The sequence below is a fragment of the Heteronotia binoei genome, chromosome 21 (assembly GCF_032191835.1).
Source record: "Heteronotia binoei isolate CCM8104 ecotype False Entrance Well chromosome 21, APGP_CSIRO_Hbin_v1, whole genome shotgun sequence".
NCBI lineage: Eukaryota > Metazoa > Chordata > Lepidosauria > Squamata > Gekkonidae > Heteronotia > Heteronotia binoei.
In genome coordinates this window covers 37,010,225-37,023,043 of record NC_083243.1, presented here as the reverse complement: position 1 = coordinate 37,023,043, position 12,819 = coordinate 37,010,225, and the positions used below count along the sequence as shown (strand labels likewise).

The 12,819-nt window shown below is 43.4% G+C and overlaps 1 protein-coding gene across 1 annotated transcript in view; it reads left to right on the top strand.

Annotated features, from left to right (window-relative positions):
- Positions 1 to 12,035, top strand: part of CCDC197 (coiled-coil domain containing 197) — a 28,089-nt gene extending 16,054 nt beyond the window's left edge. Inside the window, exons 5-9 of the mRNA XM_060262125.1 lie at positions 577 to 659; positions 4,788 to 4,960; positions 6,653 to 6,763; positions 9,896 to 10,012; positions 11,758 to 12,035. Coding sequence (XP_060118108.1) covers positions 577 to 659; positions 4,788 to 4,960; positions 6,653 to 6,763; positions 9,896 to 10,012; positions 11,758 to 11,868 — 595 coding nt within the window. The 3' untranslated portion in view covers positions 11,869 to 12,035. The remainder of the gene's footprint in view (positions 1 to 576; positions 660 to 4,787; positions 4,961 to 6,652; positions 6,764 to 9,895; positions 10,013 to 11,757) is intronic.
- The last annotated feature ends 784 nt before the right edge of the window (positions 12,036 to 12,819 follow it).

The window sequence follows — 12,819 nt, the reverse complement described above, 5'->3', positions numbered from 1 at the left end:
ATCTGAGACTATGACGAAGAACATTTGGTTTTTATACCCTGCTTTTCTCTATCCTAAGGAGTCTCAAATTGGCTTACAATCGTCTTCCCTTCCTCTCCCTATGACAGGCATCTTATGAGGTAGGTGGATCTGAGAGAGCTCTGAGAGAATTGTGAATGTCCCAAGGTCACCCAGTAGGCTTCAAGCGAAGGAGTGGGGAATCAAACCTGGTTCTTCAGATTAGGGTCCAGCACACTTAACAACACCACCATGCTGGCTTTTGTTGCCTGTCAGAACAGACAGTATCATGTGTTCAGGATCAGATTGGTAGGACATCTTTGCACATATATGGACATTTTAGTGTCTCTGAAACTAGCTATTGTAGCATATGTGCAGTCAGTGATTCTTGGTAATATATTTTGCGATAAGGTGTGACTGAATGCCAGAACAATGAATTTGTGCCATCATAAACAACAAGAAATGTATTGTGGATTAGAGCCTACTTCATCAGATGACCTGATGTTTGCTCGGTTATGTCAGATCCAGCCCTCATAACAAATGAGTTTGACACCCCTGCTTTATGGTATATTTCTGCAGGCAACAGAAGTTACAGGAAAAGGTGGCCAAGTGCAAAGTATATGAAGATTTCTTGCTGAAACTGATTGAAGCATTGCCTACCAGTGAGTACAATTATTAAGAAATGGCCCACATTTCCTTTGGTTCCCATCTGCTTCTCAGATGCTAGTGTGATTATTTTAATTATACATACCTTTCAAAAAGCATCCATAAATAGCTTGTATTTAAGCAGAGGTTAGATAGCCATCTGACAGCAATGCAGGTTCTGTGAATTTAGGAAGATCATGAGAGGGAGGGCAAGATTGGATGAGCCTGTGTTTGGCTTTGTGGCCCTTTCTTACATGCTCAGAGTAATGATTATTAGGGAAGTATATATATCTTTATCTTTAAATGTGCCAACTAATCCTCCTTATGGGGCAATATCCCTTCATTCACCAGGCACAGGATATTCCACCTCTTCTTCTGTAGCAGAGTCTGTAGATGAGTCCAGTGTAAAATCATATCATTCGGCACACGTATTTGCTTTAGTAACAATGAACATTGTTTATTAACTATTTACAATGAAGCTATATTAAGCTGAAAGAGAAAACATTCTGTGTGGTAAAAACTAGATGTTCTTTGAGATCCCATCCAGTTCTATGTCCCTATGTTTTGTTTCTATATTCCGGTCTCAAATTATTTTAATGCTATTAAAATTAGCAAACAAAGAATGAGGCAGACATAAAACAAATGTCCAAAGAGGCAGCAAGATTCTCATTCTCATGAGAGCCAGTTTGGTATAGTGGCTAAGTGCGTAGACTCTTATCTGGGAGAACCGGATTTCATTCCCCACTCCTCCACTTGTACCTGCTGGAATGGCCTTGGGTCAACCATAGCTCTCTCAAAGCTGTCCTTGAAAGGGCAGCTTCTGTGAGAGCTCTCTCAGCCCCACCTACCTCACAGGGTGCTTTTTGTGAGCCGCTCTGAGACTCTGAGATGCAGAGTGAAGGGCAGGGTATAAATCCAATATCATCATCATCTTCTTTTTCATCCATGACAAACAGCACAGCCCTAAGCAGAGTTGCACACTTCTAAAGCATGCATTGAAGTCAAACTTTGACGGCTGGAAACCCTGTTTAAGATTGGTGTGTAAAAGTATCTGATCAATCACGTTCCCTTCCCAAAAGCCTTTTACAATAAATGAGTCTCCATTTATTCTTCTGCCAATCTGTTGTAGGACAAAAAATAAATAAGGCATATAACTAGACAAGATGCTGGAAGAGCTGTGATTGTCTCTTCCCAGTATTTTTACAATAGAAATTTTAGCCCCACTTGAGATAGAGCCATGGGGGGCGGGATGCTTAACTATTCCATTCCTGCACAATTTCTCATTCTAAACAGAATCACACACACATATATTCTATTACTAGTCTTGGAAGGGAAAAAGACTGGCACCTGTCTTTTCCTCTTTAGAATCAAAGAACACCCTGGGGAGATTGTTAGTTTCAGTTGGAGAGGGCATGCAGAAGAGCAAGGTCTCTTCTGCTTCCCACGTGGAGCACCAGTCTGAGTAGGTTCTCCCCAGTGGCTGTTACATCTGTTTTAAGAAAGGCTAGGAAGTTCTGTTTATACATCTCCACTGTCTTCTATAGAACAAACTTCAAGTCCAATGGCACCCTTAAGACCAACAAAGTTTTATTCAAGGTATAAGTTTTTGTGTGCATGCACACTTCTTCAGATACATTGAAATGGAAGTTACTAGTTCATACGTATAGGTAGAGGGTGAGCAGTGAATTAACATAAGCATAATAAAGATGACTGGGGCAGGCAATGGCAAACCACCCCGTAAAAAGTCTGCCATGAAAACATCATGATGTGATGTCACCCCAGAGTTGGAAATGACTGGTGCTTGCACAGGGGACTACCTTTACTTTTAACTGATGCAAGGTCTAAACTGAAATAACGTTTAGTTTACATGGTCACCATTTGTTTGGGTTTAATTCCAGGGGAAAACATTATGAAGGAAAAAATATATATCCAAATTGGTGACTGATATGCAAATGTACTCTTTGTAATTGTGGGATGCTGAGAGTAATTAACTGAGATCCTGTTGTTACGAAAAGCCCCAAAGGTGCCACTGGACTCGAATTTTGTTCTGTTGCTTCAGATGAACATGGCTACCCACCTCAATCTGCCTTCTATAGTTAGATTTTAAAACTTTTATGAGCCACTAGTGCAGATAGGTAGGGCAGGTAAAAGCCTGGTGGGGAATATATTCACTGTGTCCAGTGATTTTTTAAAAATAAATGATTTTTATTTGTGATATAAACCTAGTTCAGATTGACACTGCCAATAGAATCCCCCATGATTCTATCTGCCACAACTCGCCTTTTCTCTTTTCATATACCAACCTCTCTCTCCTCACCCCCAAGTTTACTCAGTAATGCTCATACATTTCGGCACTTCCAAAACAAGACTTAAATTTAGAATGAGACTGGTCTATACTTTTTGGCAGCATATGTTTTGTTCCTAGGGTTGCCAAGTCCAATTCAAGTAATATCTGGGGACTTTGGGGGTGGAGCCATAAGCAAAGTTGTGACAAGCACAACTGAACTCCAAAGGGAGTTCTGGCCATCACATGTAAAGGAACCGCACACCTTTTAAATGCCTTCCCTACATTAGAAATATTGAAAGATAGAGGCACCTGGTCCCCTGGTCCAATCTTTTTGAAACTTGGAGAGCATTTTGAGGAGAGTCTTCAGATGTTATGCTGAAATTTTGGTGCCTCTACCTCAATAACAGCCCTCCAGAGCCCCAAATACCCCCAGATCAATTCTCCAGTATACCCTATGGGAATCGATCTCCATAGGGAATAATGAAGCGCCCAGCAGACATTCCCCCCTCCCCCGTTTCTGATGACTCTGAAGTGGGGGAGGGCCTGCTCCCACCTGGGGATTGGCATCTGTACTCACGAGTTGCTGAACTTCCAACTTCTTCAAAGTAACACAGAGCAACCAAAGGTTCAAGTTTACTTTTCCTATGTAAATGACCTCTGAAAAGATTGTGCAACCAATGGAGGGTCTGGGCTGCTTTCACAGCCACTGGGAGCAGCCATGTTGTTCTGCCTGCTCCCCCACTCCCATTCAGCCTTAAAGACAGACACACCATCCCAAGAGGAAGCCTTTCCAAGTGGAGTCTGAAGCCTCCGGAGGTGGAAAGGCACATGGTGGCTGTGGGGGGTGGGGCTTCCCCCCACTGGCCAGCTGACTGGGAGTGGGAAGAGCCTGGGAAAGCGGGAGAACCCCCACTGGGACCTGGGGATTGGCAAGCCTATTTGTTCCTCAAATAGCACCTCTCTGAATAGTCACAGTCAGGGCTTTTTTATAGCAGGAACTCCTTTGCATATTAGGCCACACACCCCTATGTAGCCAATCCTCTAAGAGCTTACAGTAGACCCAGTAATAAGAGCCCTCTAAGCTCCTGGAGGATTGGCTACATCAGGGTTGTGTGTCCTAATGTGCAAAGGAGTTCCTTCTACAAAAAAAAAGCCCTGTTCACAGTCTAGCTTCTAGACAGCAGCATTTAGGAGTACACACCAGAAAACTTGATACAATGGAGCACTTCACCAGTGCTGAGAGAGGTGGAGTGTTAACTGGTTCCTTTAAACCACCATGATACATCCCTTATTGGAAACCTCTGGGTTATTTTGTTCCTGGTATGGGGGAGGAAATCCCATGTTGTGCCTATTTTCCCCCAGTACCAGGGCTAAAAGCAAGTCAAGGGTATTTTGATTCTTTAGTTAACACCACATCTTTATCAGTTCTTATCACCAAGGCAGCCATGACCTACCAGGGCAACCCTCCCCCTAGATTCTCTTTGAGGAGTCTTTACACTGCTCAAGCCCAATCCAAGCACCATAGGAAAACCAGTCACATGACTTGTCTGGTTCTTTGGGCCTTCCGTGTCCTGTGGCCCCCCTCTCAGTGGCCTTGCCTAGAGCCCCAACTCCAGTCTATATCATGACTGCCCTTTAGGGCCACACAAGTAAATAGCTTCTCACGTGGACCTTATATCTACATTTTGGCCAATGCTAACATTATTTATTTATTTAGCATAATTTATTTAGCCGCCTTTTCAGAGTCCTGCTTGAGGTGTGTTTTAGTGAAAAAATGCAGTATAAAACACAAGCCATTCAAAACGTACCCTCATATTTGTTCTCCATGTTTAACCATCTTCCCTGTTTTCTATTGCAGACTACCTGGAATATGGAGAAGATTCTTTGATTGGAGCCCTCATTAAAAGACATGAGACGTTGATGATTGCAAACCAGAACTTGACAAAGAATTTGTCCATGCTGCTACATGATCTTGAGAAAACCCAACATGAATTGGGGACCTTGCAAGAGGAACATGACACCACAAAAATTGTAAATGATACCAAGCATGGAGCTTTATGAAACTTACATCCAACCTCAGAGGCCTGATTGTACATTACACTGAGACCTCATTTTAGGGGTCCCCAACCTCTACAGTTCTCTGGGCACCTTTAAAATTCTGACATCCAGTAGTGTATGCAACCACAAAATGCCTGCCTTGGAAGGCAGAGCCAGCCACAAAATCTCAAGGAGGGAGGCTGTGCATAAATCTGATAACTAAGTTTGAGTCCAGTGGCACCTTTAAGACCAACAAAGTTTAATTCTGGGTATAAGCTTTTGTGTGCTTGCACACTCCTTCAGATAGCAGATATGAGGATTCTCCCAAGTCCTATCAACAAGGTGCATTACAGGGAAAAGACAGTAGCGTGTTGTGATGTTGTGCTTCAAGGGAGCTATTTATGTATGAAAACTTGTCCAGAATATCTGGTTTGCAGTAGTGAATCTGTGACTTAAGCCAGTGCAATTGTCTACAAAGCACTTACGTTATTTCTGCTTGGGCCTAAATTCTCCTGGGTCCTGAGCCTGCTTGGTGTAGTGGTTCAGTGTGTGGACTCTTATCTGGGAGAATCAAGTTTGATTCCCCATTCCTGCACTTGCAGCTGCTGGAATGGCCTTGGGTCAGCCATAGCTCTTGCAGAGTTGTCCTTGAAAGGGCAGCTTCAGTGAAAGCTCTCTCAGTCCCACCTACCTCACAGGGTGTTTGTTGTGGGGGAGGAAGATAAAGCAGATTGTGAGTTGCTCTGACTGAGATTCAGAGTGAAGGGTAGGATATAAATCCAATATCATCATCATCCTCTTCTTCTTCTTCTTCTCCTCCTTCTTCTGATGATGAAAGATAGCAATTGGCTGTTCATGAAAGCAGCATATATATTGACTCACAGTGTTGCAAAATGGCTGAAAAGCTGCCATAAAGCACACAGCAGAAAGGTACAAAAAGATGGCACTGGTTAGGCTAAAAATGAACAGGGCTGCCTTGTTATGGTATTCTAATCAGAGCCAGTGAACTCTAATCTGGAGAACCAGGTTTGATTCCCCATTTCTCTACATGAAACCTGTTGAGTGACCTTGGGCCAGTCACAGTTCTCTCAGAGTTCTCTCAGTCCCACCTACCTCACAAGATGCCTGTTGTGAAGAGAGGGAGGGAGGGTGATTGTAAGCCACTTTAAGTCTTCCTTAGAGTAGAGAGATACAGGGTATAAAAGTCAACTCTTCTTTTTCTTCATCAGCATGAAGGAGGCATTATTTGGCTTTTCTGCCTCAGTTGTCAAAATAAGCCAGTCCTGTTACCAGAAGACCACATTTGTGAAGTGTTTTGGTATATGTAGTTATATATGTGTGAGTCAGTGGTGAAGTAGGGTTGCCAGGTCCCTGGCGGGGGTTGGGGGAATAGGGTTGCCAGATCCATGTTGAGAAACTCCTGAGATTCGGAGTTGAAACCTGAAGCCTGAAGCAGACAATGGAGTAAAGCGCCACAGAGTCTACCCTCCAAAGCATCCATTTTATCCAAGGGAACTGGCCATCACATGTAGTCTGCAGATGAATTCCAGGGGATTGCCAGGTCTCACCTGAAGGCTAACATCCCTAGTTGGTTGTGTGCAGAGGCTGGGGTGGAGAGAAGAATCCCACACAAAAGCTAGATTTCCTCTAGCATCTGTAATTTTTCCTTTTAATATTTTTATTTAGGTGCTGATTAGCAGACTTTCAGAGCTCCAGTCAAAATGCAGTGCATTACAAGGGAAAAACACACAGCTGGAGCAGTACATTAGCCATAAGAAAGGCCACTTCAGAAATCAGGTAGGTGTCTACTTGGGTTTGCCCTCCCACCTCTGGGTTCTTTCCAGCAGAGTTTCAATCAAAATGGTGTGGGGAGCAAAGAATGCTTTCCACTTAAAGATGTGACCTCGGCATTTCAACAACCTCCTTTGATTATGGAAGAATACTCTGTAAATCAGTCTTCCTCATTTCCTTGTCATTAGTTAAAGGCTCCTCACTACATGCAGTGTCACTGGGCTGGGAACATGGGGATTGTCCTTCAGCAGGGGTCATTTTGTAGAATAAGAGGTGCCAGAGCTCATTAGCACAACTCATTTGCATATGCCACACACCCTTGACATCACCGGAAGGTGTACTGAATTATATCAGCTCAGCATCTGCCTTAATTGTCAGGTTGTTCTTCCTTCCTATGAACATCAGGAAAGTTTTAGATACAGGGAAGGAAAGATTACATTTATAGCTTATTTTCCTCCCTACCGCCCCCCCCCACAACTATTAGACAATTTTAGCTCAAATATATGCCTTTCCTTTTTATGTAATCAATGACTTTTCCGTTTTATGTAATCAATGACTTTTCCGTTTTCTGAAAGTGGTGTTGTTGTGGCTTGTCGGCACCCACCTAAAAGCCTATTTGGGCCCATGCTTATGGAGGAACAAAGAAAAGATTGGCAGGTGCCTGCCAAGATCTAAATTACTCTAATTAGCAAGGCTTCCCCTACTTCCAGGAGAATTTGATGTAGGTGGACGGAAAAGGCCTCTTTTTCTCCCTCTGAAGAAAAGTCCCTTAAGACTTTCAGTTTTTGGAATACTAAATGAGCATACCTTTTTTTAAAAAAGTCTCATGGTGGGAGTGTTAAAGGAATCTTACTTCTGCTGGGGGTGATGGAATGAAGTTGAAGAAGTCAGCTTCCTGTTAGGGTCTAGTCAGGGTGTTTTTTTGAGCAGGAATGCACAGGAACTTAGTTCCAGCTGGCTTGGTGTCAGGGGGTGTGGCCTAATATGCGAATAAATTCCTGCTGGGCTTTTTCTACAAAAAAGCTCTGTGTAAAACAATGGTGATGTCAGGGGGTGGGACCTACTATGCAAATGAGTTCCTGCTGGGCTTTTTCCACCAAAAAAAAAAGCCCTGGATCTAGTAGTTTAGGGGCCTAAGCCAGCTCAAATCCCACATCCACTGTAGCATTACAAAAGCTATGACGACTTTCAACCCAGGGTTCCAAAAACAGTTTGCAGCATAAGAATAACCAATAAAACAATAAACATGCATGACACAATTTAACAACAGATCTGAACCTGCACAAGCAGTAATTTAGACGTTGAACAAGTTTTAAAATCCTCAGCTATAAAACCAATATAAAATGATAAATAATTACAACAAAAAATAAGAGAAACCCCAGACAAAATTCAATGATTGTTCACTCAAAGAGTATTTAATCTGTGGAGTGCACAAATTAGGGTTGCCAGCCTCCATGTGGGGCCTGGAGATCTCCCGCTTTTGCAACTGATCTCCAGCCGGCAGAGATCAGCTCCCCTGGAGAAAATGGCTGCTTGGAAGGGTGGACTGTATGGCATTGTACCATGCTGAGGCCCCTCCCCTCACCAAACCCTGCCCTCTCCCAGATTCACCCCCCAAAGTCTCCAAGTATTTTCCAACACAGACGTGGCAACCCTAGCACTGTACCTTAACATTCATGGGCTCTAAAGACAAAATACAGCTGTTCCTTGGCCTCACCCCAGAGATACAATAGAGATACAATGTAACATAGGTATTTTCCAACACAGACCTGGCAACCCTAAATTCACTGCCAGAGTGATGGCTGTTAGATTAGCTGTTTTTAAAAGGGGGTTAGATGGATTTATGGATGGTAGGCCCATTGGTACTGACTAGCCAAGATGACTTGAAGGAAGCTTCACATTCTGAGGCAGGAAATTCCCATGCTGGAAGACAATGTCAGGACTCTCAAGGGCAAGTGGTTGTTGGCAGTGGCCACTGTGTGAAATATGTTCCTGGACTAGATGAACCACTGCTCTGATGAATTAAGACTCTTCCTGTGTTTTAATGTCAGTCAAAACATGTTCAGGGTGATCAAAGATTTCAGGTTTTCACGGCTGGTAACATCATTAGGGTTTGTAGAATCTTTCGGGATCAAGTGCCGTGTTCTACTGGAAAAAGTTTTCCTTCCAGACGTTTCGTTCTCAGCTGCGGAGAACATCCTCAGTGGTGTTGCAGCCGGAGCAGGCACTCTGACCTTCTGTCAGAGCGCCTGCTCCGGCTGCAACACCACTGAGGATGTTCTCCGCAGCTGAGAACGAAACGTCTGGAAGGAAAACTTTCTCCAGTAGAACACGGCACTTGAGCCCGAAAGATTCTACAAACCCTAATGTTCAGGGTGATTGAAAGCTGCGTTTGATGACTGACCGCCTCTGAAACAACTGCAGAAAATTTGCACACACGGTGAAAGCGAAGAGAAAAGCTTAGCTGAGATAAAAGAAATAGTAAAAGTGTGTAGAAAATTGCACTAAACAGGAGAATCACCAGACACAGGCTGTTTCAGAATTGTATTCATTACAATCAGCCCAAATGTACCCTTTTCTCTTAACAACTGAGCTGCGGGGGAAGAGTAGGTCTGCAAAAAGCTGGTTATGCACAGTACTGATTGGCTAAGGGTTACGTCATCACATGCAATCAGTGGAAAACTGTATTTTTTAAAAAGGTGGGCACTTGATAGGTGAACCAGCGTTTTGATGTGTTAAGTACATATATTAACTGTAAGTACACAGTTAACTCCACAATTTATTTACTTTTTGAGTAAAGATTGAATTTGTCGGATTTTTACCTTGGTTTTCTTCTAGATCTTTATAATACTGTACTGGTTTTATTGTTGAGGATTGTTAGGCCGCTTGCTGCCTCAGTTCTGTTGGTAAATTGCATGGTGGCTCGGTTTGGGTAGAAATTGGTGGCTCTGATTGGACAGAAATTGGTGGCTCTGATTGGACAGATGGAAGAAAGGGAAAAATAAAGAGCCTGCTGTATATACTTTTAAAAACATGCTGCCTGTCCTTTGCTTTTGAAAACTTCGACTGCTTTGATCACATTGAATATATCTGGTTGTTAAGAACTGTTCAGTCTTTTCTGTTCTTTTATCTTTGCAGAAAGAAGAACTAGGCAGGATGTTGTTAGCAATCTCTGACCTAGCAGAGCAGTGTTACATGTGGCATTACGGTCCTTTGAAGGAAATGCCTTTGCTTTCCAAGCTGGACATGATCCAAGTAAATACAAATACTGGTGCTAAGATCATCTTAAAATCGGAATTGTCCAAGATGAATTACAACTTCTTACCCATAATTATTGCAAGAACCTTAGGTTGCCAGCCATGTTCTGGCAACCAGTGGGTGTTTGGGGCGATGGGGACATTAAAATTCACTTCTGCCACAAACCAGAAAGTAGGTTCCCAAGTCCCCCACTGCCTCTGGTGGGGGACTTTTTTTGTGCATGCAATGGTACCATAGAGTTTTCCCTCCCAAATTGCTAGAGCGTCTGGGAAAACCATAGAGTTTTCCCAGAAACATCTAAAGCGGCCGGCGAGCAACGTCACCGGTGCAATGACATCACTTCTGGGTGATGTCATCATGCCAGCGATGTCGGAGGAGGTTCCCCCCGCCAGCCCAATGTGGGCCGGTGGGTTGGGAACCTCCAGGTTGGACTCGGGGGCTTGGCAGCCCTGCCTGGAAGTGAAGTCAGCATGTTGGCATGATGATCTAGGATTCCAGCCGTGGGCTTAAGAATTCCACCCATAGTTTTGTCATAGAGTTTGGGTGGAATCCTAGAACATTGTGTTGATATGTTGCTGTCACTTCCAGATTCTCACTGGAAGTAACATCAGGGCCTTGCTACTCTGTCAATTTCCCCACCATTTCCCACCGTATCTAATTTTGAGGTGTTGGCCCTTATGTAGATAAAAGTCCAAAGAGCAGTTCTAGGAGAGGGCTATGCATATCTGGAGGAATGGCCCAGTTTGTGGAAAAGTATAACTTTCTCCCTTAATCCCAAGCTGAGGAAATCTCTTCAAAAAAGGGTTCCTGCAGTATGTTGCCAAGGCTACAAAAATAACACCAGAACTTTCATAGACTTTGGGTACCATTTTGGGGGGTCTTAGCAAGCCTGCATTATATACAACCTATTGTGGCTTGGGTCCTTGCCTCACACTACATTGTCCTCAAACAGGGATCAGACATCAGTTGGGACACCAGGTGTTTGGCTGACATCACTGTACTCTTGTGGATAGGCCATGCAGCACAACAAAACTCACAAACCTCAGCCTCTGCCCAGGTTGTTACGGCAACTCACAATGGCACGCAAGGCCAGGACAACTTCACAAGACTTCTAAGGTCATGACGGGTTGCCATAGCAATGTGGCTGGAGGCTAAGGCAGAATATCTGCACTTACCCAATGCTGGAATAAAAGGGTTGGATCCATTGTAAAATTTCCACTCGTGCCAGAACTCTTGAGCAAGTGGAAATGCAAGAAAAAGACAGTAGTAACTGCTTGCTCTAAGTCAGACTTATTGTATCCCTACTTGTGCTTCTGCAAGATCTCATGCAACCAATTTCTGGGTATTATGATATATCAGGAAGAAGTCTCCTTCCCACTTCACAGTGCAGCCCCCAGCCCATGCGGCTAGAAGTCTATGCAAGACACTGGGGATCCAAGAATCAAGTTTCCTGGGTTCAGAGGGGACTTCTGTGGGAAGGGGAACATTAAAAAAAGAGAGAGAGAGAGATCCACAACTTTCAATTCCTTCTGCTGTTAGATGGTAGAATACAACCAAACAAATAATTTCTACCAAATTGTTTTTGTTAGCTTCCCACAGTCATCTGGTTGAGAGATGTAATTTTCACGGTGACCTTGTGAGGCCATTTTTGGGTTTGTTGCTTCCAGCGCTAGGCATTTTAGAAGCTAATTATAACAGTCAGTCTTGGCAATATTAAAAAATCTTTTTCTTTTTATGATCAGGAGTTCATTTTGGAAAAACAGGATATCAGACAGCAAACAATGCAACTGGATGAACTTGAAACATCATCCTCCAGTCTTAAGGAACGACCTCACAAAAGCAAAAAGCGGTGATGATTCAGGACAAGTGATAAAAGGAAGTTCTGCAAGGTGGGATGGTTTAAGACACATGCCTTGGGAAATGCCATCCATTTTGAAGTGCAATGCTGTGTGGAAATGTGCAATATTTTAACCTTGTTTTATGGGCTTCTTAGCACAGATGGATCTCAATGCATTGTCCAACCTGTCATCGTTGGATTTTGTGGAAAGGAAAGATCCCCTGTGCAAGCACCAGTCATTTTCAACTCTGGGGTGACGTTGCTTTCACGTTTTCACAGAACACTTTTTTACGAGGTGGTTTTGCCATTGCCTTCCCCAGTCATCTATGTTTCCCTCTAGCAGCTGGGTACTCATTTTACCGACCTTGGAAGGATGGAAGGCTGAGTCAACCTCGAGCCAGCTACCTGAAAACCCAGCTTCCACCAGGGATCGAACTCAGGTCGTGAGCAGAGCTTAGGACTGCAGTACTGCAGCTTTAACACACTGAGCCACGGGGCTCTTTTTTTTGTCCTTTTGTGCTTTTTTCCTTTGCACAAGTATGTATTTGTAAATAGGGATTATCCTTGATATCAATACTGTCTCAGTTCAGACATAACACACTATGATGGTGGATAGTGGTTAGTTTGTGAAACCAGAATTTGGCTCACAGCTGATCTTTCTAAGCTTGTCTTGATTGACAGATGCTGGTTTCATCACCTTCACTTCCCTCCATCCCACAAGGATTCAACAGATATCCCAACCTGCATTGCGGTTAGGAGGGCTTCCAGGAACATACCAGGAAGTCCATGGTCATACATTATGTGACACCTCTGTAATTAAGCCTCTGTGGTTAATGTACCAACTTTAAAGCATCATTTCATGTTCTGGTTTTGTATATCCTAACTAACCATAGATAGAGAGCCAACACAGTGTAATGGTTAGAGTGTCAGATTAGAATCTTGGAGAACCAGTTTCAAATCTCCACTC